Source organism: Tetrao urogallus (assembly GCF_951394365.1).
Source record: "Tetrao urogallus genome assembly, chromosome: 23".
Lineage (NCBI taxonomy): Eukaryota > Metazoa > Chordata > Aves > Galliformes > Phasianidae > Tetrao > Tetrao urogallus.
The window spans coordinates 5,471,280-5,498,050 of record NC_136836.1 but is presented as its reverse complement, the minus strand read 5'-3'; the positions used below and the strand labels follow the sequence as shown (position 1 = coordinate 5,498,050).

Below are 26,771 nucleotides of genomic sequence, written 5' to 3'. Positions count from 1 at the left end.
ACCTCCACGGTTTGCTTGGCGGGGTGGTTCTCCAGGGCCAGCAGCTCAGCGGTGTCTTGGAGGGAGCGGAAGATGTCCTGCTTCTCCTCCAGCTCCATCGTCAGCTCCTGCATGAAGGACACGAGCACAGTTCAAATCTCAGCTATCAGCAGCAGCCTGCACTCACAGCACGTGTCCAGCTAATGGAACAAGCAGTATCAGAGCACTGCCGTAAACAGCAGCAGATCTCAGGTGCAGATAGGAAACCAGCAAGGCTTGTCCGAGCACCATCAGGCTGCCCTGTGCACCACACACACAGGGCAGACCAAACACCGGCGCTGGAAGCCTGCCCAGGGACCTCCTCAGTTTCAAACATTACAATTGTGGGAAGACAGCAATTTATTTATACTGCTTTAAAGAGGAATCAGCTTTCCTCTTTAGCCCAGACTTCTTTTTTGTCTGTGTAAGGATGTCTTTAGTTTCAAGCACTGCTAAAAAACACCTTTTGATGCCTTTTCAATTGACACTGAATTGAGCAGACTTTTTTTGTGCCTTCAGCCCCGGGGAGAGCTGCACTCGTGAGCGACAAGCTCTGACTCAGGAAGCATGCAACACGTGCCAAGCATCCCTGGGACTTCTGCATGGAGCTCGAGGGCAGCGTGGTGCAACCAGGAGCTCCCAGCCCAGCGCAGCCAGTCACTCACCGAGAAGTAGTTTCTCTTAGCTGCGATGTTCGGGTTGTTGTCACTCCAGTCATAGGCCAGTTCCTCCTCCTCCTTCTCATTCAGCCATATCAGCTCGGCAGTGGCCCGAGACACAAAGCCGTGCAAGCTCTGCAGGTGCCTCAGTCGGAAGCTCGAGGTTTCCTGGACACAACGAAGCGACCCATCCCTGCGTGAGCTCAGAGAGCCAGGGCTGAGCCTCAAGAGATGCTGCTCCCTCCCGCCCTTGCAGCAGAACTGGATGCTCGACCTGTGTGCCCAGGACACAGCAGGCACTCCCTGCAGCATCAGGCATTGCTCGAGATGCAGACAGACCCACTCACCATCAGCTTGCAGTACTGTGTCTCCAGCTTGCCGAGCGTCTCTGTGTAGCTAGCGCGGAAATTCTGAGACATCTTACCCTGGGGGATGAAAGCACTCCTGTTACCTGATGTAGGACATCCTTCAAAACCCCATCTCCAAACCCATCTCCCCAGCTCTGCGTGAGTGAGAGGGGGCAGAGAGGATGCTCAAGGCAACAGCAGCCCAGCTGCTCAGAAGCTCTGTCCTTAAAAACCCATCTGCCCCATCCACCCCTACCCACAGGAGGGGACATCCTGACTTCGTCACCCTCCCATGCACGCAGTCCAGTGCTGCCATACCTCATACAGCCGTGCCTCCTTGACGTTGGAGCCCAGCTCCTCCACGCTGCTGTGGATGTGCCGCTGTGTCTCCAGCTGGGTTTCCACGCTGGGCAGGTCGCTGCCCCACTCTGCCCGCTCCAACCTCATCTGCAACAGGCCAAGAGTGCAGGTCAGCCCTCCTGGGCTGGGGACTCACCTCAGAGGGCCAAGGGAACCTCCTAGGTAATGAAGGAGGTGACGGATGGCACAGCAGCCCTGGTAGGGGCCCCAAGCCCACGGGACTGACTGGTCACTGCAGATTTGCATGCAGCTTTGAAAGCATCCTCCAATACGCAGTGAAGATTGGGATCACATGAGAGAAACAAGACAAAAGCTCTCCAGAAACTCTGAGCCGTCAGAACAACCATCATCTCCAGGCAAAACCACACGTCCTCCCTCATCAGTGCGCAGGAAGGCAGTCAGCGCTCACCTGCATCTCCTCCACCCAGGCCAGCAGCTCATACACGAAGCGCAGGCTGCCTTCGTCCTCAGAGGAGGAGATGGCCACCAGCTCCGTCCTGGTCATGGGCTTCCTGAACCAGGAGGCAGATGAGGTGTGCAGCCCTTTGGTCAGGGATTCGCCCTTCAGCTGCGTGGTGCTCAGGGTGGGTGCGGGCGCCAGCTCCAGCGTGGAGAAGTGGCCCTTTCTGTACAGGTTGGTGCACTCGAGCCTCAGCGTCACCAGCTCGTCCTGCAGCCGCATGATCCTGGAGGAGAAACGGAGCGGTGAGCAGATGAGGCCGATGCTGCGCTGCCTGCTGGCACGCATGAGGAGCAGGGACGACACGCAGCACCGCTGGAGCCACCTCAAGCACAGCCCCGCTCACCTGAACGCCAGCTCCTCCAGCTGGTAGTAGTTCTCGTCCCGCAGGATCTGCACGTCCACCTGCAGCTGGCGGAGCAGCCCCTCGCACTCCTGCAGGTACACCACGACGTCGGCCTCGTACTGCACCGGCTGGCCGGCCTCCAGGTGGGCAGCATCCTGCATGCAGATGGGTGAGGCTGAGGGCTGCTCCCCCAGCCCTGACGTGTGGGCAGAGAGAACAGAAACCCAGCACTGACTCCAACACCAAAAGGACCTCTTCACCCTACGCTCAGTTATGGTTCTGTCTGTTAGAACTCACACCTCGCTCGGCACGTTGCTTTTAAAAAAACTCCTGCAAACTTCAGACAAAGCTAAAGCTGGCAGACGCCCCATGCAGTGACTGCCCCTTACATGGCACCTCACTTCTTGGTTGGATTTAACCAGCCAGCTTCCAGACCCTGCACCTCTGTGCACCTCCACCTTCCAGAACAAAACACTTCCTCTACAGAAATCTACTCCATAGTTAGTAGGTAGCGACAGTCTGAAGCTGAGTCTCTTCAGTCTCTCTTCCAGACAAACACAGCAGATTTTTGTGGTTTTTTAAGCCTCGTGATGTCACAAGCTTTCCCAGAACGGCAGCCGCCTCCCAAGCCAGCAGCCCTGCAGGGTCCATCCCCAGCTCAGCTGTACCCAGCACCATCCCCACAGCCCTACTTGGATAGGCTCCATATCCTACAGAAAGGAAAGTTGTCCGGGGGAACTCACCACCCCACAGTAAGCGGGAGTGACAGAGATGGGCATGAAAGAAGAGTCAGAAGAAGGGGAAATAACAATGTCAGCCCCCACTCACAGCTTGCAGTGTGTTCTTTGCAAGTGTGAGTTTTTCTTCACAGCTCAGAGCGCCGTTCTGGATTTTGTTGGCGATTTGTAGCAGCAGTTCCAGCCTGAGGAGATGGACGGGAGAAAATGAGAAAGGCGCTGGGTCACCCTTTGGGCACAGGGGTGTCCCTGCAGGGCACAGAGGGGCACCGACCTTTCCACCGCCGGCCGCAGGAGCTTCTCACGCTCCAGCATCTCGATGATCAGCTTGCCCCACTCCTCCTCCACGTCGTTGGGGTGATACCCCTGCGGCAATTTGATGCGTCCAAACTCAATCCACACCTGCAGAAAACACCGACAGAATGGCAACCCACACCTCCCCGAGCTGGCCAAACTGCGGCAAGGAAGGCGGGGCTGTGAGGCAATGTCTGTCTCTGCTCCCGAGAGCTCTTTGCTAAATTATTTGCCCCGAGGGTTGTTTCCACTTCTCCATTCCAAAATAAACCTGGGGTGAGCACACCATAGTCTTGCTAAAAGCACTCACTCCCACCTGCAAGCCTCTGCACGGCTTACCTCTCACAAACCTTACCTCTAACAGCTTGTAGAGCTCCTCTATCCTTCCCTTCTCCTGCTCTCTCGCTGGGATTTCAGTTTCTTTGAAGTGTATGTATTGGTTATAAAGTGCCTGTGATGAGAAAGGCTGCATCAGAAACCACCCTGGGGAACAGCACCACGCAGCACTGTGTGCAAGGGCCACTCCAGGACCCACCTTCAGCTCTACGGGGTTCTGGGGGAAGGATTTATCCGACATGAGTATCGTGTGCTGCTTGATCCAGGAGATGAGGGACTCCAAGCGGGTCTGGTACTCCAGCCACCTCGAGTCCACCTCCTGCGGGGGAGAACACGCTGCAGTCAGCACTGCCACATCCCCGCATCCCTCTGGACCTGGGGAAGCTCCTTCCTCCCGCAAGCTGCTCCCAGCCTGTAAGGGCTGAAGGAAGACCTCCGGGCCCCTCCCGAGTCTGGGTGCTGAGCCGCATCGCTTACGATGGCACTGATCCCTTCTCCTCCCTCAGGGACTTTGGGAAAGGCATCGTAGATTGAAGACACGTAAGTTATCACCGACTTCTCGTCCGGAGATGGAACATCCACGTCTGCAGAGGGGGAGCAGAAGCTGTGAGGGATCGGAGGAGACACCGCGCTCAGCTCTGCCCCACGCTGCCCTCAGCAGCTCTCACCTTCAGCATCCAGCAGCCGCGTCACCCCCAGCCGCTCCGCGATCTCGAAGGCCTGCTCCAAGTTCTCCCGGTTACTCTGGATCTGCACCCGCTCCATGTCCACCAGATCCGGCCTGCGAGACACGTGTCAGAGCCCTGACGCCGGGGCACAGCATCCCAACCTCGTTAAACCTCCTCCCCACCCGCAGCCTGACGCCTCCATCGCTTTTTCTGAGCATCGGCTCGGCTCCTTGGCACAGATGGTTCCAAGGGAAAAGAGACCCTGAAAACCTCACCCACATCCCGAGCAACTGCATCCCACCACCAAACACAGAGCTGGGCAAGGACCCCCGGGAATGCCCCAGCCTTCCTCCCACCCACCAACAATTCTCACCCACCTGTATCTGTGGATGAGCGCATTGAACATCTTCCCATCGCTCCAACATGAAGAGAAGTTGGTGCACTTCACCCCGATGTAACCCGCTGTCACTTTCTGTGTCCATAGCAGCAGTTTCTCCTTGGCTGACATGTCCCCTGACTCCCCACTGATGTAGATGTCAGAGATCTGCAAGCAGGAGCAGACCAGAGGGTGATGCAGGGAAGGCTCCACCAGGACGCTCAGCTCCTGCAGCAGGGCTGGCAGCCCCCAGCAGAACAGGAGGAATCTCCTGGCGGCTGCGAGGGAGGGGGGATGCTCAGATGGTGAGCGCAGGGACACTGCCGCGTGCGGCGTGGTTTGGGCAGAGCACAGCTCCAGGTGCAGTGCCACCGAGCTCAGCAGTGCCACTTCGCGGGGCAGAGCAGTGCCCAGAGGTGCTGCTCAGTGACAATCGGAGCAGAGGTGGCCCATGCCATCACAGCCAGCACAGCTCAGAGCAGGGCCACCAGCTGGCAGGATGGGATTGCCACATCCCAGCTCTCCCTCACCATGCCCAGTGCAGGTCGCAGTGCCACCACAGCCCTGCAGCAGGGACCGACCGCCACCAATGCCTTTCCATAAGAGCACAGCACCGGCTGCGGATCCCAGGTTTGCACGTGACAACACGCACGTGTCTCCACGCCAGACTATTTCTGATTGACACGGCTTGCTCCCCACCCATCCTCCCAGTTCCCCAATTAGCACAATTACCTCGCCTTAATGACGGGGCAGACAAAGAGGAGGGTGTGAACTGTGCATACTTTCTGGGTGCTGGCAGAACACAACCCAGCCTCTTCCCGAGCGTTCCTCCTCCCAGCCATGCTGGGATCATCAGCACCAACCCCACCTGCTGCCCCTCCAAGTCCAGTTTGTCCCCAGAGCGTCCCATCACCGCATCCCCCAAGCCCTGGGCAGAAGGGATGGCAGGGCTTCCCCCCCCATGCCATTGGTATGCTGCAGCTCACGTCCCTCCAGCCTGATCCGCTGTCATGCACAGAACCGCTCTTTGTGCAGCCAGCGCTGCCGTTAACCCTTCCAGACCCAAAGGCTGTGGGGCCGAGGATGGTGATGCACCGGGTGGCTGCACAGCTCCCAGCATCGAAGGAACCCTCAGAAGCCCATGGAACCCCCCGTGCAGGGGGCTGACCTGCCACACTGCCCAGCAGGGACACTTCTTGCTGCAGCCAGCCCCAGTAGTGCCTTCCTTTCCACCATCCCCACCTGCTGCGTCTCCCCACGAGCGCATCTGTGCAGCAGACCCTCCTGGGGGGGCCTGGAGAGGCGCAGGGTGCGGCACCGGCTCCACCCTCCTTTCTTCCTACATCAGTGTCAGGACTGAGATTTAGGGAGGCAAGAGGCAGCTGGTAACACCAGGCAGCTCCTCGTGGGCCTTTCCTGCATCAGCCTCCACCAAGCAACTGGTGGCCATCGCAGTGGCACCGGCCCTAACACAGCACAGGCACGGGGCAAGCAGCCCAGCCTTCCCAGCACTGCTCATCCCATGGCTGTGAGCAGCTTGGTCAAACCCTAGCACGAATTCACTCTGCGAGCCACCTGCAACAGCAACAGCTCCAAAGCCAAGCACAGCATCACCTCCTCCTCGTGGAGACCTTTCTCAGAACGGGCAAATAGCCCACGCTCTCTCCCAGCAATGCTCTGCCATCTGTCACCTCTAACTGCCCCTTGGAGCAGCCCCAGACCCTGTACTGACTAGCAGGGCTGCCCCAGCACGCCATCTCTGAGCACAGGGGTGGCCCCAGGCGGGTGAAATGCCCACGGAGCTCACCCTGCACTCAGCCCCACATCGGGCTGCCGTTTCCCTTCATCAGAGCATGGCACAAGAACAAATCCAGGGGACACATTTTGAGCCCCCCGACCACCACTCACCCCCTGGCACACAACACCATGGCAAATGCAATCACATCCAGAGCCCACACACCCGTGGTCCCAAACCCACCAACCTCACTGAGAGCTGCTCCCCACCACGATGGGGTGCTCCTCACACGTGCCCACTTTCCTCTCCTGGGCTCCACATGAACAAGACCCCGCAGAGATGCTCAAGGGGAAGAGGCTCCGCATCTCTGCCTGCCGCCTCCCACCCCATCTCAGGTTGTGCCTCGCAGCACACAGCTCAGCACCACGCACAGTGCTGACCATTCCCAGCAGCCACAATCACCGGGGTTCTGCTGGACCGGGTTCCCCCCCCCACTCCAAACACGGGACGACGGCACACGCAGACACTGACCGTTCCTCTGGCCGGCCCGGAGCTGCCCAGCAGAGCCCGGCGCTGCGCGCTGCGCACACCTTCGGCAGGAGGAGCCGCAGTCCCGCCAGCTCCGGAGCTCCCGGCCCGCTCACTGCCGTACCCCGAGGAGCAGCGGGCGGTGCCACCAGAGGAGGACCCGCTGTGGGACACCGGCAGCCCGTGCGCGTTGCCCTGCCCGGCACCAGGTGACGGCAGCACCGGGGACTTCCCGACACCAGGATTTTCCATCTGCTCCACCATGGGGGACGGCGTAGACAGTTCCGAAACGGTGCCCGGCTCCGCAGTGGAGGTCCATGCAGCACCGGAGCTCGGCTCCCCGCTGCCCCCTCTCCCCCACATCCCCGGCGCGCTGCCGTCTGCCGGCTCCCAGCTCCGCGCCGGCTGCTCTCCGCACACAGGGCTGGCTGGGGACCCCTCGGTGCGGTGCTTCCAGAGCCCATCGGGGCCGCGTGGCAGCGGCAGCAGCACAGCCCTGGTGCTGCCCGTACCGCCGCGCTGCAGCCGGACCAGGCGGCTCACGGCCCGCTCGCAGCCCTGCTCGGCAGGGTTCTCCAGCAGGCGGGCGATGACGGTCGTGCCCTCCTCAGGGGAATCCCCCGCCGTCTGCGCACCCCTCGGCTCCAGCACCAGGTGCGCTTTCTGCAGCTCCCCCTGGAACCTCTCCTTCACCTGCACGATGCGCCCGGGGTCCCCTCCTGAGTTCCGGCTCCCGTCGGGCTCCTCGTGCCGCGGTGCCGCCTCCAACTTCGGATCCTCATCCACCCCGGGCACCGCCGCGGCCGGCAGCTCCTGCTGCGGGGCCGCCGCCGGCACCGCTCTCTTCTTCCCCCTCCTCCTCCGTTTGAAGCGAACCCTTTTTTTGGGGGGCAGCGGAGCCGGCCCGGCAGCTTTTTCTTTCGGTTCTTTAACGCAGCCCAGAGAATTCCCCATCTCCTCGGCGCCGAAAGCGCCGGGAACGCCGCCACCACTGCCGCCGCCGCTCTGCTCTCCGGCTCCCAAAGAAATCCCAGTGTCAGCTTCATGGGCTCAGCGCACGTTTCGCACCGCGCAGCGCCGCGGGCGGCCCCCGGCATCCCCACACGCCCGCCTGCTGCCGCCAGCCATCTTACAGCCCGAGCTGCAGCGAGACACATTCAAAGCATCTCACTGCAGTTCAGAAATCACTTGACCTAAAAGCAGACGGAGAGCGGATTGGCTGCGGCTTTCTCTCTCCAAATATGAGGTAATTGGAGCACTGCCCTCAGCCAACACAAACAGAGAGCAGGAACCAGACGGAGAGCAGCGAAAGGGGAGGGGAGGCTGGGAGGGGTAGGGAGGGAAAGAAAAGCCACAAGAAAATGGGAAGGTTGGGCAAGGTACATAAAGGAAGGGGTGGGAAGGAGATGGGAAAAAAGCAGGGAGGAGTCAGAGCCGCTCTGCACGCACACGGATGGGGATAGGCACGGGGATGCAGAACGCCGCCGGCTCCCACGGGGCGCTCCGGGAAGGCTGCTCTCACCGTGCCCCCCGGCACTGAGATCCCCATAGCCCCAACAGCCCACATCACGTGCACACCGCCGCCCAGAGGGACAGCGCTGGGGCAGCCCCACGGACACAGCAGCCTTTGGAATCAGCAGGAGACGACAGCAGCCCCCGCCCCAGAGAGCGCTGCAGACCCTGCTCGGCTCAGCCCCACGTCCTGCAGCGGGCACTGCTCTGCTGCAAGGAGCGCACGACACCCACAGCACAGGGGACCACGTGCCAGCAGCAGGGATGAGACAGCAAATAAGCAGAAGATAAAGATGGAGGGACAAAGCCCAACCACAGCCACCTCCCGAGTCACCCCTCTGTGACAAGGGACCCATGGACACCAGCAGCCCCAGAAATGGGGCACCGACCCGGATCACAGCACCCAGCGCTGCCACCATCCCACCCCGCACCGCTCTGCTCTGCTCGCAGTCGGAGCCGCCGGCTGCAGCACCAGGATACGGGAGATTAAGAGGCTCACAATGGAGCTACAGCCCAGAGAAAATCCCGCTGGCGCAGGGAGGACGTGCGCAGGCTCAGGGCTGCCTGCCTGCAGTGGGGCGAGGGGAGCTTGGGCAGCTCCCAGCACCCCCAGCAGATGGGACCAGGCCTCATCAGGGCTACGGCCCTGCTCGACCCCAGGGTCACCACACCACAGCACTCCACTGGGAGCTCACACCCTATTTGAAACCCCCAAAAAGACCCTCCCTGGTAACACGGCACAGTCACGGCCACACGGCCACTCCGGCACAGGGCATGCAGATGGCTCCAGACAAGCAGGAGCACCCAGGGGCGTCCTCGCATTGTCCTCATTCCTCCCCATTGGCAGGGTGCTGTCATCCCCTAGAAATGCCATCGGAAAGGGCACCGGGCAGCAGCCATGCCCTGGGAAAACAGCAGCCCTGGCCCCCGTCCACAGCCAGAAATGCCTTCACCCCGAAAGCCGTCACGTTTTTGGAAGGAACCAACAGCCCCACTGTGCAGCCAAGGCAGCAGCTCCCCAGGGGCTGCACTCAGCCTCTGGAAATGAAAAGCTTCCTTAAGGGGCCTCAAACCAGCGCTCGTCTCACATGGAAAATGCCATTGAGGACACGTCAGGGAACCGGGGACGGCCTTTGGGCTACAGCCACCAGCTCACGGCTGCCACCACCTCCAGGCCTGGCTCTGCTCCTCGGGCACTGCGGGACCCCAAGGCGCCCACCCCTGAACACCAGGTTTGACCCTTCCCAGCTGAGCGCTGTCCTCAACATCCTGGCACATCAATGGGGCCACATGTCACCTCCCTAAGGGTACCAAAGCTACCTCTACACAACCCGAGGTGATCAAAGACCCAAGAGTCTGTTTTGCATCTGTAGCAGCCAGCTGCTGTAACAGCACCGCTGCCTGGGTCAGACAGCATCGCATCCCATCCCAACCCACTCAGCCCACGTGCGCCATCCTAATGAGCCGCGCTGACAGCATCCATCCCACCCCCACCACCCACCCCACGCTTGCTCTCCTCCAGAGGATTCATCTGAGCAAACCACTGCCAACCACCGTGGTGCCAAGCCGAGGCCACAGCACACAGCCCATCATCGACAATTTAATTACGTAAATGATGAGACAAGGGAGTCGTTATTCTCCAGCACCAGTCTCCATGGCACTGCCATGCACGTGAACCCCCGCCTGCCCGGCGCTCCGGCATCACCCCGGAACGTGTGTGCATAGACTGAGACCAGAGTGCTGGGAGCAGCCCACGCCCCGCAAGGAAGGAAGGGTTCGCTGCCTACCTGGAAGTGGAGGATGATGGTCCATATGAGCCCCAGGGTGAGCTTGGGATTTCCATCCGTAATGTCATCGTTGCGAATGTTCACCAGTTTCACCTGGCAAAGAAGCAAACAGTCAGAACTCCCCACCGCCACGGGACCCAACCCCCGGCACGGCACATCCAGACGGCCAGCCCTGTGCCCCAGGTGCTGGGGCTGCGGCTCCAGGGCTTCCACAGCACTTAACTGCCCTATTGCAGTCTGTGGGAGAAGTGCCCTGTCCCCAGAGCCCCAAGCGCCGATGCATAATTTAACAGCTACAGACCACGGACCGTGGTCAAAGGAGGACAGCCGAGCTTTATTAACTCCCCGGTGGGTTCAGAACCAAGCTGTGCTCATTGTCCTCCCCAACAAAGGTGGATAACCAGCAGCCACCAGGTCTGTGCCCTGGCAGGTGCAGCTCAGAGCTGCTTCCTCACGGCTGCTTTGCTCTCAGGGCTCTGCAGCAGCAATGCCAGGAGAGCACTGAGCACCAGGCATGCATCGAGCCGGATCCATGGGGGGGTGCTGCCCCCAGCAAACCCCACCACCAGGCCAGCAGCATGGAGGAAAGAGCTGCTCTATCTGGGGGGAGAAACTGCCTGCAGCCGCCAGCAAAATGAGGGACTGGTGGAGGAAGGGGGGCTGCTCCCTGGGGCAGGGCACGTGTGCAAATTTATTCCATGTCCTCAAGCAGCGAAGAGAAAAACCTCTGCCCTGGAACAAACTGGTGCAGTTCAGCAGTGGGTGCGTGGCTGGAGGGACAGGCAGAGCTGGGCAGCACCCAACAGAGGGGGCAGCTGCTGCGACCCAGCAACGTCTGCACAATAGCAGCAGCACAACTCCTCAGTTTGAAATCACATATTTGCACCATTACAGACAGTTCTGTGCCTCTGGGATGCGCACCCAGCGTTGCTACAGCCAGGAGAGGGAGCACAAAGCGCCCAGGGCTGCTGCTGCCAGAGCTGAAACCCGACCACAACCCCCAACCCCCCACCCGTGCAGCCTTACCTGCCGCTGCTTCAGGAAATCCAGCGCTATCTGCACGTTCTGCAGTCTGTGGAATCGCATCCGGCCCTTCTCGCGGGGCTGCAAAAAAGGTGGGGGCTGCAGAGCTGCCTGGTGGGGATGCAGCGCCCGCGCCGCACTGCACTGCACGCCCTGCATGCTGCCTGCAACCCGCCGTGCCCCGTGCACACAAAGCACTCTGTGCTCTTTCCTCATTCTGGAGCTGAATGAAGTCGTGGCCACGTGAAATCCCACTGAAAGAGGGAAAAGCCCCCACGGCACACAGAGCTGGGAAGGTCCCAAGAGATGCTCTGCCGGGGATGTGCTCTGGGCCACTCCGCACCCCAGAAAGTCCCAGCAGTGAGGCTCCAAGCTGCTCCCAGCATCGGGCAGACCAGCTCAGCCCCAGGGGTTTTGTAACAGGGATCAACTGCTAGTCCCTAACTGACTGCCCGAGGTGAGGTGTGGGCACAGCTCCTCCCATGCAGGAGCCACAGCGCTCTGCCTGAACCCCCAGGAGCAGTGAGGTGCCCCAGCAGAGGAGTCCTGGCCAAGGATGGAGCTGCAGGGGCAGAGCCAGCACTGCAGGAGGAACAGCTCGGGGGGGGGCTGCACCCACAGCTCCCACAGACACTGTGCAAGGAGCACAGGGCTGGGAAATCAATCTTCTTAGCCAAGGGGGGTGGGAGTCTGTCTGTACACCGCAGGCATGGTTGGGCCCCGTTAGGTTCCACTCTCATCTCATTCACATGCATGGGGCCATCCGGCCCCACTGCCACCCAGTGCCCGTGCGTGCCATGCAGTGGGGTTAGCAGAGAGCACTCCAGGCTGAGCAGGGACCCAGGTGGGGTCTGTGGGAGCGTGCAGAGCCCATTCCAGCCCCGCGTGCAAGCAGACAGCCCAGGCAGCGCTCTGCTCCTCCCCTGCCAGCATCGGGGATGTACAGAACAGCCCAGTGGCGAGGGGCAGCTCGGCGCCTGGCAGCACTGCGCTGGGCCGTCTGCTGGCACTGCGGTGCCGGCTCTGGGCAGGCTCGACCTACTTCTTCATCATCATCTTCCTCCTCCTCCCGCTCCTCGCTGCTGGCACGGCACCAGGCCGGCGCTTTCACCAGGCGGAGGCTCCTCTGAGCTGGCGGCTCTATTTGCTAACGGGCACCGACGGGGGGACACACACAGGGAGACAGAATGGAAACCAAAATGCAACACCCAGCGAAAGGAAAACCCAACAGAAAGGGACGCCCCGCAGGGTCCTCACTGCCCCTCCTGGACACCGCCGGCCCCAGGGCTCGAGGAGGATGTAAGGGATGGGACACAGAGCAACCCCCTCCTGCAGCTCTGAAGCCAAAAGGAAGAGGAAGGCCGTCTAGGTCCCGAAGCTTCATTTGGCCCCATAGCAGCTCATGGGCTTCTCAGGAAAGCGATGGAGCGAGTGAAAGAACTCTGCCCGGATCCTAATTTAGGGAACGCTGCAGCAGTTCCTGCTGCGCTACGCTGTTGCTCCACTACATCTCAGTAGTGTCACAGTCTGCAAAGGAGGAGGAGGACAGAGGGGGTTCTGTGATGCTTGAGATGTGAGAAGAGAGCTCTGCACGCCAGCTCCGGGGCACAGATCAGCTGAGGGGCTGGGCTGAACCGAGCACACGTCACAGGAATAACTCCTGCCAAAGCCACTGCCTTCCAGCAACTTCAATACAAAGCAGAGTCTGGGGAAGGAGGGCAGAAATCCCCTCAGAGACAGGGCTCTGCGCAGGGCACCCACACTGACGGCCTTGGCGGTATCCGGGAAAGCAGGAGGAGGAGAGCGGGGTTGAAAGAAAAATGAACAAAATGACAACCAAGGAAACTGATGCATGTTTGGAAACAAAAGGATGGCATACGGAATGGCTGTGAAGGCACTGGAGGAGGGGAAGGCGGGGGGTACAGCACTGCACTCACCAGCTTCACGCCCGACAGCACCTCCAGCAGCGAGACGAGGTTGTGGCCGTCCCTCAGGTCCTCATAGAGGTCATTGATGTGCTTGCGCACCTGGAGGGGAGGAAAGGGGACACTGGGAGTTTGCAAGCAGAACGCTCCCCACTGTGTGCATTTAAAATGGTTATTCCAAGAGGTTATTTCCACTACAGAAAGCAGCCTCCAGCTTCCAAAACAACCCAGCAGACGAGGCTGCCTTCCTCAGATGCACCAGCAGGCCCCCATTAACCCACCCCTCCCCCAGGACATCCCATAATGCAGCACACAGAGCTGCAGCAGCAGCTGAGCCAACTGCACTGCCCAACATCTCCTAAAACACCACATGGCCCCACTGATGAGCAGAGAAGATTCCTCCTGTGTGCACCAGCACAAAGCCCCCAAGCCTGCTCCCTCCCCCTAAACCCAGTCCCTCATAAGCCCTGCCCTGCTGCATTACTCGGCCCCAGTTTTGTCCCCACAGCCCAAACCAAGTGGGCTCACTTCGCCTCCTCTGAGAGATGCAGCAGGGAGCTGAAAGGCTGACACAGATGTTTGCAGAACTGCTTGTAAAGCACCACCGTGGTGCTCCTAATACCCAAAGCTCTTTTCTTTTGCAAAAGGAGAATTAATTTAAAAATTGCTTGGCAGTTACACAAGACAAGCACCTCGTGGTGCAACATTCATCCCAGCACATCCGCACCTACCAGAGGAAGGCCTGGATGACACAAATCATAACCAAGAGCAGCACTGTGGTGGCAGTGGGGTGCTGCATATTGGCATGCTGCATGCAATGGTGCAGCATGCAATGGTGTTGCATATTGGGGTGCTGCATGCTGCACACACCGTGAGCTCCAGCAAGGCCTGGGTACACAGGAGGTGGAAGTTGCCATCAGGGCTGCACTGCGATGTCACAGTGCCCTCCAAAGGCACCAGCACAATTCCAGTGCAACCATTTCTGCTCAGAGTATGAACACGTTTTATACCTCAGCACCAATGCAAAAGTTCCCAGATTGTAAAGCAGGCTTTTATCTGCCTGTCCTGAGCTGGAACGGGAAGACAGACAGACAGACAGACACTGAACCTGCCTGGAAACAGAACACGCAGCTCTTACCTTCATCAAGTGTTTATTGACCCATTTAGTGAAGGTTTTCTTTTGGACTCTGTCCCGTTCATCTGTGAAAAGAAAACAAAGGCAGCTCTGGGTCAGTGTTTTTCATGCACAAACTCAAATGAGGGGAAGAGACACAGAGGATTTGCTGCCAGTGCCAGAGCTGCTGGCCAAATCCTGCTGCCGTATGGGAACAGGGGCTGCTCACCCCGGGTCCGTGGGACGGGGCTGCGCTGGGAGCCAGAGCCTGGCTGTGCACAGGCACAGAGCAGGGCAGGGGAAGCTTACTGCCAGCTTATTCTTCCATGTATTTTTGGTTCATTGGATTGCTGGGACTTAGGGCTTATTTCCATTGCACAGCTCAGCCCCAGCCGGGCAGAGGACGCACAGCACTGCCCTCAGGGTCCCACACGGGGTGGGCTGAGGTGCCCCAAGCCCTACATCCAGGCAGCAGGGCTCTTCCTGGGGGGGTGGGAGCTTTGAGCCAACACTGCCCAGCAGCAGGGAGCTTTGTCCTGTTGTGCTGGGTGACAAAACCACACGAGAAACAAAGCAAAGGAGGAAAAAGGGCTCCGAATGGCGCTGTGCTGCCTGAGGGGCCACCTGGCAGCCCCCCCCCAAGGACTGCTCGGCATAATCTCACAGCCAGCCCCGACCAAAGGGGATTGCCCGGTTTAACGGCGTAATCTCAGAAGAGAGACAGCACCTGGTGTGGTGTGGAGAGGGCTGTGGGACGCCGGCTGAGCAATCCGAGGCATGGCAGCGTGGTTCCCCCACCCAACAGCGGCACTGACACACGCAGCACATCGCAGGACGGCCTCCACGCCTCGCCTGCGCCCACAGCACGGCTCCGGGTGCCCGAACGCCCCGCACATCGGGCTCTGTGATGTCCTACAACACGCAGCTGAGCCTCAGTGCCACCGCCTGGCACCGCTGCCCCCAGAAGGAAACCACACTGAGAGACCGCTCCTCTGCCCACCCCACAGCCGCGGTGCCGCACCTTCCTGACCCCTCCGTTAATTTATCCAGGGGGGGTGAGGTTTGCCCCCGCTGCCAGCGCGACGCAGAGCCCACAAGCAGCGCCACGGGGCTGGGAGAGGCACTGACCCATGCAGCACATCCGGCACAGCACGCGCGCGCTCAGCCACCTCTCCTCCATGCACAGATGCTGAGCGTCCATCGCCCACGCTGGGTCCCGTGGGGCGGCCGTTCCCTCCGCTGTGGGGTCGGGTGGGAAAGGGGCTCCGGGCGGCACCTCCAGCCCCGGTGGGTGACGGCGCGGGTGGGTGACGGCTCGGCTACAGCTCCTCCCTCCGCAGCACTTCCTACATCCCCTGTCCCCAGCCTGAGGCCCAGCAGTTCCTCCTCTGGGACATCGCCCAACGCCCCACGCGCACCATCGCCGCCCCACGCTTCCTGCAGTGCTGAGCCCCACAGCGGATGGGCGCTCCTCCAGGAACCGCAGCGCTGTTCCTCCGACGTCCCCAGGTCCCTGCAGACACCTTTGCAGACTTCAGCTCACTGCAGCTTTCCGCAACGAGGCAGCGGGGCAGACGGGGCTGTTCCTCACCCAGGAAGCGAGCAGAAGTGGCTGCAGCGCCCGGCAGCACCACGCAGCCCTGGAGCTGGGCACAGCCCGGCAGGCACTGCGCTCGTTTCTCCCCCTCTTGTTTTCCAGTTAATTGCACCGGCCGTGCGGACGGGGCCAGGACGGACAATGCCAGGACGGACAATGCCGGGCTTCTTTCCCTGCTCGCGCCTCCCCGCCAGCGCTCTTCTCCTCACCAGCGACGTCCCGGGTCTGAAGCGCTGGCGCTGGGTTCCGGCTGTGGGCTGCCGTCCTGCCCGGCATGCGGGGAGATAACGGGTGCCTCCTTTATCACCTCCTCTCTTCCTTTTCTTCTAAATATAATCCCGCTGCAGACCTTCAGGTCCCAGCCCCGGGGAAAGGCAGCAGTGTCCCTGCGCATGGCAAGGGCACGCGGGGAAGGGACACGTCACCGAGTGCTGCGCAGTGAGGTTGGGGTGGGCCGGGGGCTCCCGGGTGCTCTTCCTGCACCCATCTCGTGCAGAAGCCGTGTTTTGCCCTTTTTGGCCCTGTTTCACCACCCCCAGAGGGCTGTGACTCTAACTGGGCTGCGCACGCCCCATCGTCCCAGCTAATTATAATGCCCGGCTGCTGCTGGCTAACAATATTAAGGCCTCGCAAGCTTATCCCCGCTGGATAATCTTTCCCAGACTCACCCCCACGCAACCTGTTGCAGCCCCCCCCGCACTTCCCGGTCTGTCCCTGCCCACCACTGACCCCCCGTCCCCATGGCTGCCGATGGCCGTGGCACAGCAGTGACAGCGGGGCTGCAATCGGTGACCTTGGACCATCACTCCCTGTGCAGCGAGCAGCATCGGCTGCCAGCAGAGATCCTGCGGCCATCGGGCGCCCGAAATCCTTCATCACGCGCCTGTGCCAACACCGGCCGGTGCTTTTCAGCACATTGGATGCTTCAGAGCTGCACAGACGTGCCACGCTTCTGTGTTGCTGCGTTCCCAAAGCAGGTGAGGCTGCGAGGAGACCCAAACCCAGCGAGTCTGGGCACAGTCCCAGCACCACTGCGGAGCTGCACTCCGGGAATGGGAGAACCGCCCTGCCCCACATCTGCCCCACATCTGCGCTCTGGTGCCCAGAAACAGAGGCATCAGATATAATGGGGTGAAGCGATACAATGGGGTGAAAAGCGTGTCCAGCAGCACAACCTGTCCCAGCACACACAGGTGAGGGGCAGTGGGGTTCCACGTAGGCTCCCTGCAGCTCTGCTCCAGCAGCAGCTCAGCCCTGTGCTGTGGCACAGAGCACAGCTTGCAGGGACGTCTCTGAGCCGCGCACGCCATGAAAGCCGCTCTGTGCACTGCAGCACCCGGCCGGACGGGGTGAAGGAGGGTTTTGTTCCACAGACACATTTGGAAACAAACTTGAAACTGTGAAGCAACTCACTCGCACTTCAAACTCCTTCAAAACATGAAAATAAAGGGGATGCGTTTTTTTAAACGTGGTTCTTCCAAGATGGGGAACATGCAGCAAACTGCCCGGAACGCGACGGATCCGAAACGTGCTGGCTACCAATGTGAGCGCTGACATAATCCGTCACGACAGCCGAGTTAATCGCACAGCAGCGTTGTGAAACGGGGAGAGGAGACGGCTGTGACTCAGCCCGAGAGGAACGCAGCACAGAGACCTGCAGTGCAGAACCGTCCCACAAATGATGGCACGGGACGTGGGGACACCCGGGAGCGGGGATGCAGCACAGCCGGGTTGGGCACAAAGTGGGTGCAGGATGAGCTCCGAGCTTGGGGGTGCTGGGTTGGAAGGGGTCTTAAAGCCCACCGGGCCACAAGCCCTGCCGCAGGTCGGGCTGGCAACAAGATTTATATCTGCCATGGAGGTTTGGGGGACAGGAAGCGCCTGCCACAAGTGTAAGGGGGGAAAGGAGAGCAAGAAGAGCAGAAGGAGGGGAGGCCCTCGTGTTTTCTCACGGCCCCGAGGAGGGCGGGAGCCGCAGAAACCAGGAGGGGTGCGGGCAGGAGGCGGCCGGGACAGCGAGGGCACCGCTCAGCCCTCGTGAGCCCTGCGAGGAGCCGCGCCGGGAGCGCAGCAGTCCCTATTTTGGGAAACTGAGGCCGGGTGAGCGAGCAGCGAGCTGCTCTGCGGCACCGAGCGCCCGCCTGACGTCAGCAGAACGCAACCACGTGCGGGGTTCGCACCGACACAAAAAGCGGCGCCGAACCCCCGCCCCGATGCCCCCCGGGGGCACCGCGCAGCCCCCGCGGCCCCACCGCTCCTCCGGGCCCCGCCGCCCCTACCTGCCCCGCTGCGGCTTCGCCAGTACAGCACGCCGGCGATGCCCAGGACGTGGCTCAGCACGAAGGCGGCGGGCGGCAGATAGGAGCCCTCCGGCAGCGGCATCGCGCATTACAGCCCGCCCGGCGCTGCCCGCGCGGCTCCCGCCTTCCTTCCGCCTTCCTTCCGCCCCAGCACGAGCCCGGCATCGCCGGCACTGCGGGCCGACGGAGGCAGAGCTGCAGGACGTCCTCCCGGGCACGGCACGGCACGGCGGCACGGGGCGGTGCGGAGCTCAGAACGGGGGCAGAGTTGAAGCGGAGCTCCGGGCCGACGCCAACATCTTCCCCGCGCGGTCAAACTTTGGCCCCCCCTCCTCCTTCCATGGGAGAAACGTCATCTCCCGGATTTCCATTCCCGGCCCCGCCGGACGGCCGCGGCCCGGGAGCAGCAGCTGTGAGCGCGGGGCGGGGGGTGCGGGGCTGTGCGGGGCTGCGCGGGCTGGGCGCGGAGCTGAGCGGCAGCTCGGGGCACCCGGCCGCAGGAAATCCCCCAGCGTCGGGGGACGGCGAGCCGAGCAGGGCTGAGGCTTTGTGCGTTCCTCCTCCGCTTTACAGGAAGAGCAACAAAAGCTGCGTGGCGTCTCCCTGCGCTCCCGGAGCCACTGCTCGATGCAGACGCAGCAGGGCAACAGGCGTGGAAGCGTGCATACAGCACGGCAACGCTTTCTTTTCCTGAAGCCCACGGGCTGTAGGAACGCGGGGCTTGAAGGAGGGCCACACTCACAGCAGACGCCCTCACAAAGTTTCCCTTTGCACCTCCTAATGCTGAAGCCCAAGCAGGTGATGATGCCCTGTTATCCTCGCAGCTGCCGCTGGGGCACCGGGTGGGTGATGCTGCACAGTCAATGAGCGGCCCCACCCGGCACATCTCAGCCCCACAGCGCACAGCCGTTGTGCCGTGGTTTTGCTTCTCACTGGGGCTGCAGAGCCCCAAATCCTGAGGTGAGTCAGAGCCGTCAGCCCAGCCCTGCTGTGACCCCAGCACACGGGTGTGAGCTGTGCCCCAACGCTCCGCAGCCCCCAGCAACCAACCCCTCCCCAGCACTTTGCTCTGTGGGCACACGGAAAGTTGTTCTGAATTCGAAGCGGGGTTTGCCCTTGTGGTGGCTTCCAAGAAGTGCTGAGATGAGAGCAGGAAGCCCCGCACCCCACAGGCAGGAAACCTGCAAAACCGCAACCCAACAGCCACCAGCCTGGAGAGCACCACCAGCAAAACGTGATGGACCCAAAAACACGGCGAGGTTTTGCAAAAGCGAGCACAGCGCGGCTCTCAAATGCCACGGAGAAATCTCAGCCACAGCCACGTTCCTGCGGCGCTGCGGGCCGGCAGGAAGAGAAGCAGGCAGGGGCTGAGCGCTGTGGCAACGTGTCTGGCGGAGCTGTGGCCCAGCCCAACTTAAAAATATTCCAGCACTGCTCCCCTCTGGAGCGATCTGCTTTCTGTTAAGGCAGGGGAAACGCAGCAGGAGTAATGACTGCCCAACAGTGCTCGCGCGGCCACCATAAATAGCAAAGGGGCAACGCACCCCACGGCAGGAGCTGCAGGAGCTGCAGGAGCTGCAGGAGCTGCTCTCCCCTTCCTGCTCGCCCTGTCCCGTGCCCCAGCAGAAGGCACTGAGCACTTTGTGTTAGGAAAAGAGAAGTCTGGGGGTGACAGCATCACACCTGTGGCAAAACCATCGCCAGATAAGGGCCTGTCAGCAGCCATCAGATGCCCTCCCAGCAGAGGACTCAGAGCAGCCTACACCGCGGCTCAGCACTGCCCAGCAGCTGTGCTCAGAGTGGGCATCGCCGTGGGCTGAGACGTCGGGGTCACTGCAGCCCTGCAGTTCAGCACTGTGTGCTTCTTTCCGCTCAATTTAACATCATTTCCCCCTTTGCTTTTAATGCTCCTTTTAATGGCACAAGCTGTTCCTCGAAGCTATTCCTTGCTGCTGCAGGAAGCAGACAGCGGCTGTCGCTCACTCGGTCAGAGGAGCGGATGGCTGCTGAGGGCTTTGGGGTGCCTCTGCGATGCTCCAGGGGCCAGGGAGCCCCCCCAGGCTCAGCCCCACATGATCAGGGCCCCGGCACAAGGCCACCCCCAGCCATGGAAACCACCCCACACACAAACACCAGCAGCTAATTTTAGTTCCTTGCAAGGCGGCTTCTGCAGTTCTGACTGTCGCCTCGGCCCAAAAAGGAAACGGGTGGGGGGGGGGGGGGAGTGCGCATCTCCCAGCTCACCAGGAATCCAGGGTGGGGGGGGACCGGCCCCACTCCATGCCAATGCCCCCATTCTTTGGGGTGCCCCGTGTGGCAGCTTGCAGCCCCATGGAATGACCAGAGCTCCAGCATCCCACAGCTCCTCACCAGCACTCCCATCCCAGACATCTGCAAAGCGTTGCCAAAAGGCTGAAAATAAGGCGACCCCCTCCCTCCCCCGCAGCCCACCCCACTCAAGGAGAAAAACGTTTTCCAGAGGGTCCCCTTCTAGGGATGGACTTGATGCTGAGCAGAGAGGGCACAAAGCCACGGCCCAGTCTGTGCAGCCAGAGCTGAGTCACAGCTGGTGGGGGCTGTGCATCTGCTCGGGGCTGAGCCCCCCCGTGCTGTGCGCCTTCCTGGTGAGTAATGCTGCACAGCATGCAGCGCTGCCGGCATCTCCTTATATGACTGAGGACGCTGCTGGCACAGCACCTCTGCATCCCGCAGCTCTCCAGCACCGCCCAAGGCCGCACCCCCAGCAATGGGACGAGAGATGCTGCGGGGACGATCCTCCACCCTTGGGGGCAGCGGACCCCCGAGTGGCACCTGAAGCCACACCGCCTTCAGCCGGGGCTCACGCCGGCAGCACGGCCCGGGCAGGCAGAGGTGGCAGCCAGGTGGCACTGTGGAAGCACTGAAGCGCTCAGACCCGGGCGCTGCTGGGGCTGCAGAGGGAGCAGAGTGGGTGTAAAAACTGCGGGCACCTGGGCAACACCCACGGGCCGGGGTCCCAACGAGCCCCTCCTGCAGCCCGCGGGTTTCTGCACCCCAGCCGGCCAAGCCCACGGAAATGCGCTCCACCTCTTGCAGCGGGTAGCACTGCATGGGGCAGCGGCTGTGGGCACCGCAGGAGCTCCTCGTGCCTGCCAGGGCACAGACGTGGGACTGCAGTGCAAGCGCAGGCTTTCCTGCTGTGCTCACTTTTCCCTTTCCGATTTTTTTTTTTTTTTTTCCGCCTTTCTGGGAGTTCTGAGGGCAAATCTCGGTCATTTACAGCAGCGGCCCAAAACTGCCAGGGAGTGAAGGATTTTTGGACCGAGGAGCCGAGCCCCGCGGCCGGCTCCTGCTCAATGCGGCAACGAGGAGCGCGAGGTGGCAGCTCCAAGCGGTGAACCGAAGGAGGAGCCGCCGTGCCCGCGCCGTGACCCACAGCTCCGCATCACATCTCCACACGCACACGAGGCACTCCGGAACGTAATCTGCTCAGCTCCGCATGACTGCATCCCTGCAGCCCCGGCAGCGCCGCGCGGCTCCGGAGCGGCTCGGCCGGGTTCCGGGGCTCCCCCAGGAGCTCGGCGCAGCGGCCTCAAGACGGCGTTAAACGCGGCCGCAGACAGACGCCGAGCGGCTGCAAGCACGGGCACGGCCCGGCGGGCGCAGAGCTCGCTCCACCCCGCCGTCGGCGCCGGAGCCATGGGAGAGGGAGCCCAGAACAAAGATGACGTTTCTTCTGATCTGGGCTGCTCAAAACAAGGCGGGACGGGCAGCCGCGGCTCCCGGCTCCTCCCGGCGCTGCCTCCGCTTTGAACGTCGCACCGCTACAGGTGAATCAGCGGCTGCTGCCTGTGCGGGCACAGCCTGCGCTCCGAACGTGCAGCGCTTCCTTCTCGCTTCCGTCAGCCTCACGTGGCCCCGCGCCGTGCCGAAGGACGGGGCTGAGAAACGTCTCAGGGCGAGCGGGAATCCCCCGGAGCGGCACCGCCCGCAGCCGGCAGCCCCGTGAGCTCCGGTGGGCGCCCGCAGCGCGAGGCCCCCGTGGGATGGGGAACGGCTTTAAACTTAAAGGGAGATGTGGGGGGAAATCCTTTCCCCAGAGGGCGGGGGGGCGCAGGTGCCGTGGCTGCGGATGGGCGCTGGGCAGCCCGTGCTGGGTGAGCGGCCCCTGGGTCAGAACCGCCTGATCTTTAGGGCCCCTTCCAACCCACCGTTCCGTGACGTGACTCCACGAGCTGTGTGTGCAGCTAACAGGCGGCTTTCCTCGGCCCGGGGCTGCCCAGCGCCAGGCCATGACCGCGTCCTCCAACCCACAGCCGCACGGACGGAGCACCGCGAGTCAATGTTTAACCACAGCACAGGGCTCCACTCCGCCAAAGGTCAGCGGGACGCAGCAAGGCAGCGGCAGAGATAAGGGGGAAGCTTCCAGCCCCACCATCAGCAGCAAAATCTGAGCTCCAAGGAACTCGGAAAAGGAAGTGTTGATGATAAGAGCGAGATGTTCCCCTTTCCAGCAGACGTCTGGGCACCAAAGCCATAATCGCAGCTTAAAAAAAGACTTCCCTTCCCAACATGGGCTGCCGGGACGACAGCGCACAGGGAACGGCCGTGGCAGCGCAGGGCAGCGATGGAGGCACGGCTGAAGCAAACGTCGCTCCTGCTGGCGCTCATTCTGCAAAGCAAACAGCAGAGCTGGACTGCCACCTGCTCACGGCTTAATCATTCCCCAGGAGCGAGGCTCGCCATTAACCCTTGGGTTGGGGCCTCATGCCCAGGGCCCCATGGAGCTGAAATGACTCAGGAGTGGAACATTTTCCTCTGTATCCATGGTGAGCTGCGCCCAGCTTCCCGCAGCCCCTCACCCAGAGCAGGAACAGGAGCAGCCAGCACCACGCACAGCCTGGCCTGTCCTTTGTGGGTAGTTTTTGGTGTCCCGGATCCAGCAGCTTCCCACAAGGGCTGACAAGCTGCCAGCACCACGTCTCCACAGCCTTGAGCACAGCACACTCCCCTCCAGGGGACCCCAAAACAATGTGGGGAACGCCTTCCAGAGACAGCTGTGACAGAGCCCAGCAGGGACAACACAGGCGGTGCGGGCTGGACGCACACAGAGCAGCACTCCATGCACACGGGTAGGGTGGCATCTCCTGCAGAACCAATCCGACTCAGCACAGCACAAAGCCAAGCACTGTGGCACAGGGGATGCTGGGGACGGTCAGTCCCATCGCTCCTTCCTTCGCATTAACAACCTCCATCCGCCCGCCTCCTGCCAGCAGCCCCGGCAGACTGCTGGGGCCGTTGGCTTTCTGCTGACACAGAGCTTCGGGCATTATTTCATCGCTTCCCACTTCTGAGTGGCCTCCCCTGGTGTGTCATCGGGCGCTGGCAGCCGGCCGTGCCGCGTGTGCTCACTGCACAGCGCTGCGAATCCTGCGGGGCCTCCGAGCACAGCCGCATGCAGGAGATGGGTTTGGTGCTGGGCGAGGTGTGAGGACGGGGACAGGGTGTGCAGAGGGGAGCGGCGGCCTCCAGGAGCCATGCACAGCCGGCCCGGCCGCACGCCCACGGCACGCACGCGTTTGCCCGCCTTCCCAGAGGCCTGTGCCGACACGGCGAGGTGGCAGCGTTCCCAGCATGGGGGAGGACGAGGAAGCCGATGCCATCTCCGGGTCCCTCCCTTAGCCCTGCGGCCACGGGGACAGCACACCTCCGCGGAGCCGAGCCGCCGTCGGGTAAACAGCAGCTCCCGAATTCCCAGCACGCCCCGCTGTCACCTCGGCGTGAAAACAAGCCCACGGCGCAGCTCCGAACCGGCACTGCATGGCATCCTGCACTGCTGTGCTGCAGGGCTGGAGCTGTGCCCGGGATGGACAGACAGACAGCCCCAGTAGGACGGACAAACGCCGACACGACGCAGCCAGCCCCAGCAGAGCTCGGGGCCGCTCAAGGCCAAGCTCTGCACTTCCCACAGCAGCTTAGGAAGCAGGAAAGCCGGCGGGGGGGAGAGGCTGGCTGAGTCAAAACCCTTTTTCTGCCGGCTAACAAAAGGCCTGGTGTCTCTGCAAACAGCCTTGTTATTCTAACTCGAGCTGAAGGCCTCTTGGCAGCAGGGGAAATAGGAAAACGTTGGGCGAGTGGGATCTATCCACGCTTTGTCCGAGGCGTGCAGGCCAGCCGTGTGTTTACACAGGGCACAGCCCACGCACGGCCCCTCTGGCCCCACAGCCCTCCCAGCGACAGCCACGCGTCACAGCACAGAGAAGTGGGGAACTGCAGGCAGGAGGTCGGGTCACCACGTCACCCCAAACCACCAGGCTGCCCCGGGCACAGGGCCTGGAACTCGGGATATGGGGCGTGCAGAGCTCCATCTGAAAATCGAGGTCAAAGAGAGCCCAGCGACGGATTCTCTCGCTTTCCCCTATAAATAGAGGGCAGGCAGACAACCTCCAGCCCTGATCTCATTAGATCTCCCAACTAAGCAGCGTGAAACCTGATTAGCACCGAGGGGGTGGGTGGGCACACGGCAATGCCAGCACGGCGTGGCTGCACAGGACAGCCAGAGCCCCCGTCCCACTGAGCCGCCCACAGCAGAGCCCTGCTGTCCCGTGGAGCCGCAGGATGTTGTTGGAGCCGCTTCCCAGAGGAAGGCCAACAACCCACGGTGCACACCGGCAGGATGGGGACGAGCTCGGGGCGCATCCGCTCCGTGCGGCGCAGGCAGCCGGCTGGGGCTGCACGCAGAAATGGCCCCACTGCAGCTGCTGTGCCAGATCCTCACCGGACCAGAGAGGAATTCAGGATTAGAGGAACAGCGGCGGGGGCCTGACACCTCTGTTCCCTGCTCTCCCACGGAGAAATTTAATCCCCGTTAAAGAATACGTGAAATAATGCAGTCGCTATCGTTTCTTGAGCGGCTCTGTTAAAGCACAGCACCGCAGGCAGCTGCCAGGTCCCATCGGCCCAGCCCCTCCCCCGTGATGCTCTTAACAGGGCCGGTGGGACCCGTCTGCAGCACGCAGCACCTGCGGCCCTCCGAGGTGCGGGTGGGAATGAAGTTTGCTCCCAGGATGCCCTCAGCACCCCGGAGCAGCCCCAGCCCGCCCGGCCCCCGCCCTGAGTGCAGATGGCGGCCTGGATCTCTTATCAGAGCTGGCCACCTTGAGCCCGGGGAAGCCATCACATGATGGGACAAAAGCAAACGGCGACGGGGGGACAAGCCGCAGGCAGGGCTCACTCCATTTCCCACACCTCCCCTGGGCCGCCACGCTGCGCCCAAGAAACACTGAAACGCTCCTCTTTCACAGCAGAAACCCACCGGGTCGGCTTGAGCACCGCTTCCCAGGACAGCAGCAGTGCCCGGCGTTGGCATTCACAGGGACGGATGGGTGCAGCCCTTCCAGCTGCTGCTGGAGACTCCTTTCCACACCCCAGCGCCCGCCCGCCCTTCGACTTCAGGGTTTGAGCACAGCTGGGACGCATGGAGTGTATCAGAACTGCAGCCATAACAGCGGCCCAGGACATCACCGTGCAAAGGCAGCCAGCAATAACCTGGCAGTTCAGCTCAGCTGCAGCACTGCTACACTGTGGGACCACAGTTCCCAGTGCCCGGTGTGCTGTGTGCGTGGGGTCAAGCACTGGCAGGAGCTCCAGCAGCAGAGACTGAAGGATGCAGAGCACTTCTGCTCCCTCGCAGGCCACTGCAAGCGGCTCTGGCAGCAGCAGCCCTGCAGACAGAGGCCACGCACACGCCTGGGAGGCTGCAGGGACAAGCAGAGGTCCACGCGAGGATGCTTTGCCACAGGGAAAATCTGAGCCCGGCTCCCTCAGGGAAAGCACGTGGCAATGACAAGGTCAGATGCAGCGGGGAGATTAGCCTGAGTGCACAGAGAAGGCCAAAAAGATGCTGGATTTTATCTGGCTTCCAAGTAAACAACAAACTTCTGAGAAAGCGAAACCGGCTGCCGTCACACCACCATGGATAAAATTAACCCAGCAATAAATTTGTAATCAAATGGGCTTCCTGAGCCGAGCCCAGGGCTCTCGTCACCTTGGGGCCGTGACAGTCTGCTGCCCCAGGAAACCCGAGACAGGAAGCTTCCAGGGACGACCTACATTATCTCCTCCGCTCCCAAAACGACCCACAGCCCCACAGCAGCTGAGGAGAACCCCACTGCCCTCCCATCCAGCACCCTAAACCCAGGGGAAGCGGAGCTGAGGGCAGCACCCCAAGGGTTGGGGTGGGGGGGTCAGGTCCCCAGCACTCTGCAGGACAGCATCCTTTGTCCCCAGCACAAGGCTGGGAGCTGGCAGCACCACGCAGGCGGCTATGGGGGGGGGGGGGGAGGGAGGAGGGGGCGGGAGCCCGCTGGGACTTGGCACTGCTGCTGGCACCGCGCCGGGGGTCAGGGGACTGTACTTGCACACAGCCATTTACATATGAAACGGCCCCAGCTCCAATATCCGCTGCTGCCTCCACCTCCCTGGGGAGATGAATAGAGATGGGGGGAGATGGGAAAAGAAACCAAGCTGGCAATAAACCCTCGCTTCCCAGCAGCTTTGTGCAGCCCCGCTGCTCTGCTCGAGGGGAGCCTGGCCGGGCTGAGGGAGCACACTGAGCTGTGGCAAACACCAAGCATCACCACCGCGGGCACAACGCGGCCATCTCCCAGC

General features: G+C 61.8%; 1 protein-coding gene across 1 annotated transcript in view; it reads right to left on the bottom strand.

Moving 5' to 3' along the window:
• The window catches only part of MACF1 (microtubule actin crosslinking factor 1), a gene marked incomplete at both ends in the record, with an annotated part of 111,440 nt that overhangs the window by 73,397 nt on the left and 11,272 nt on the right, over positions 1 to 26,771 (bottom strand). Inside the window, 17 exons of the mRNA XM_079545964.1 lie at positions 3 to 107; positions 684 to 845; positions 1,025 to 1,102; positions 1,343 to 1,471; positions 1,794 to 2,070; positions 2,191 to 2,345; positions 3,019 to 3,112; positions 3,202 to 3,329; positions 3,577 to 3,672; positions 3,757 to 3,876; positions 4,035 to 4,141; positions 4,226 to 4,338; positions 4,603 to 4,769; positions 10,164 to 10,256; positions 11,190 to 11,267; positions 13,124 to 13,213; positions 14,250 to 14,311. Coding sequence (XP_079402090.1) covers positions 3 to 107; positions 684 to 845; positions 1,025 to 1,102; positions 1,343 to 1,471; positions 1,794 to 2,070; positions 2,191 to 2,345; positions 3,019 to 3,112; positions 3,202 to 3,329; positions 3,577 to 3,672; positions 3,757 to 3,876; positions 4,035 to 4,141; positions 4,226 to 4,338; positions 4,603 to 4,769; positions 10,164 to 10,256; positions 11,190 to 11,267; positions 13,124 to 13,213; positions 14,250 to 14,311 — 2,054 coding nt within the window. The remainder of the gene's footprint in view (positions 1 to 2; positions 108 to 683; positions 846 to 1,024; positions 1,103 to 1,342; positions 1,472 to 1,793; positions 2,071 to 2,190; positions 2,346 to 3,018; positions 3,113 to 3,201; positions 3,330 to 3,576; positions 3,673 to 3,756; positions 3,877 to 4,034; positions 4,142 to 4,225; positions 4,339 to 4,602; positions 4,770 to 10,163; positions 10,257 to 11,189; positions 11,268 to 13,123; positions 13,214 to 14,249; positions 14,312 to 26,771) is intronic.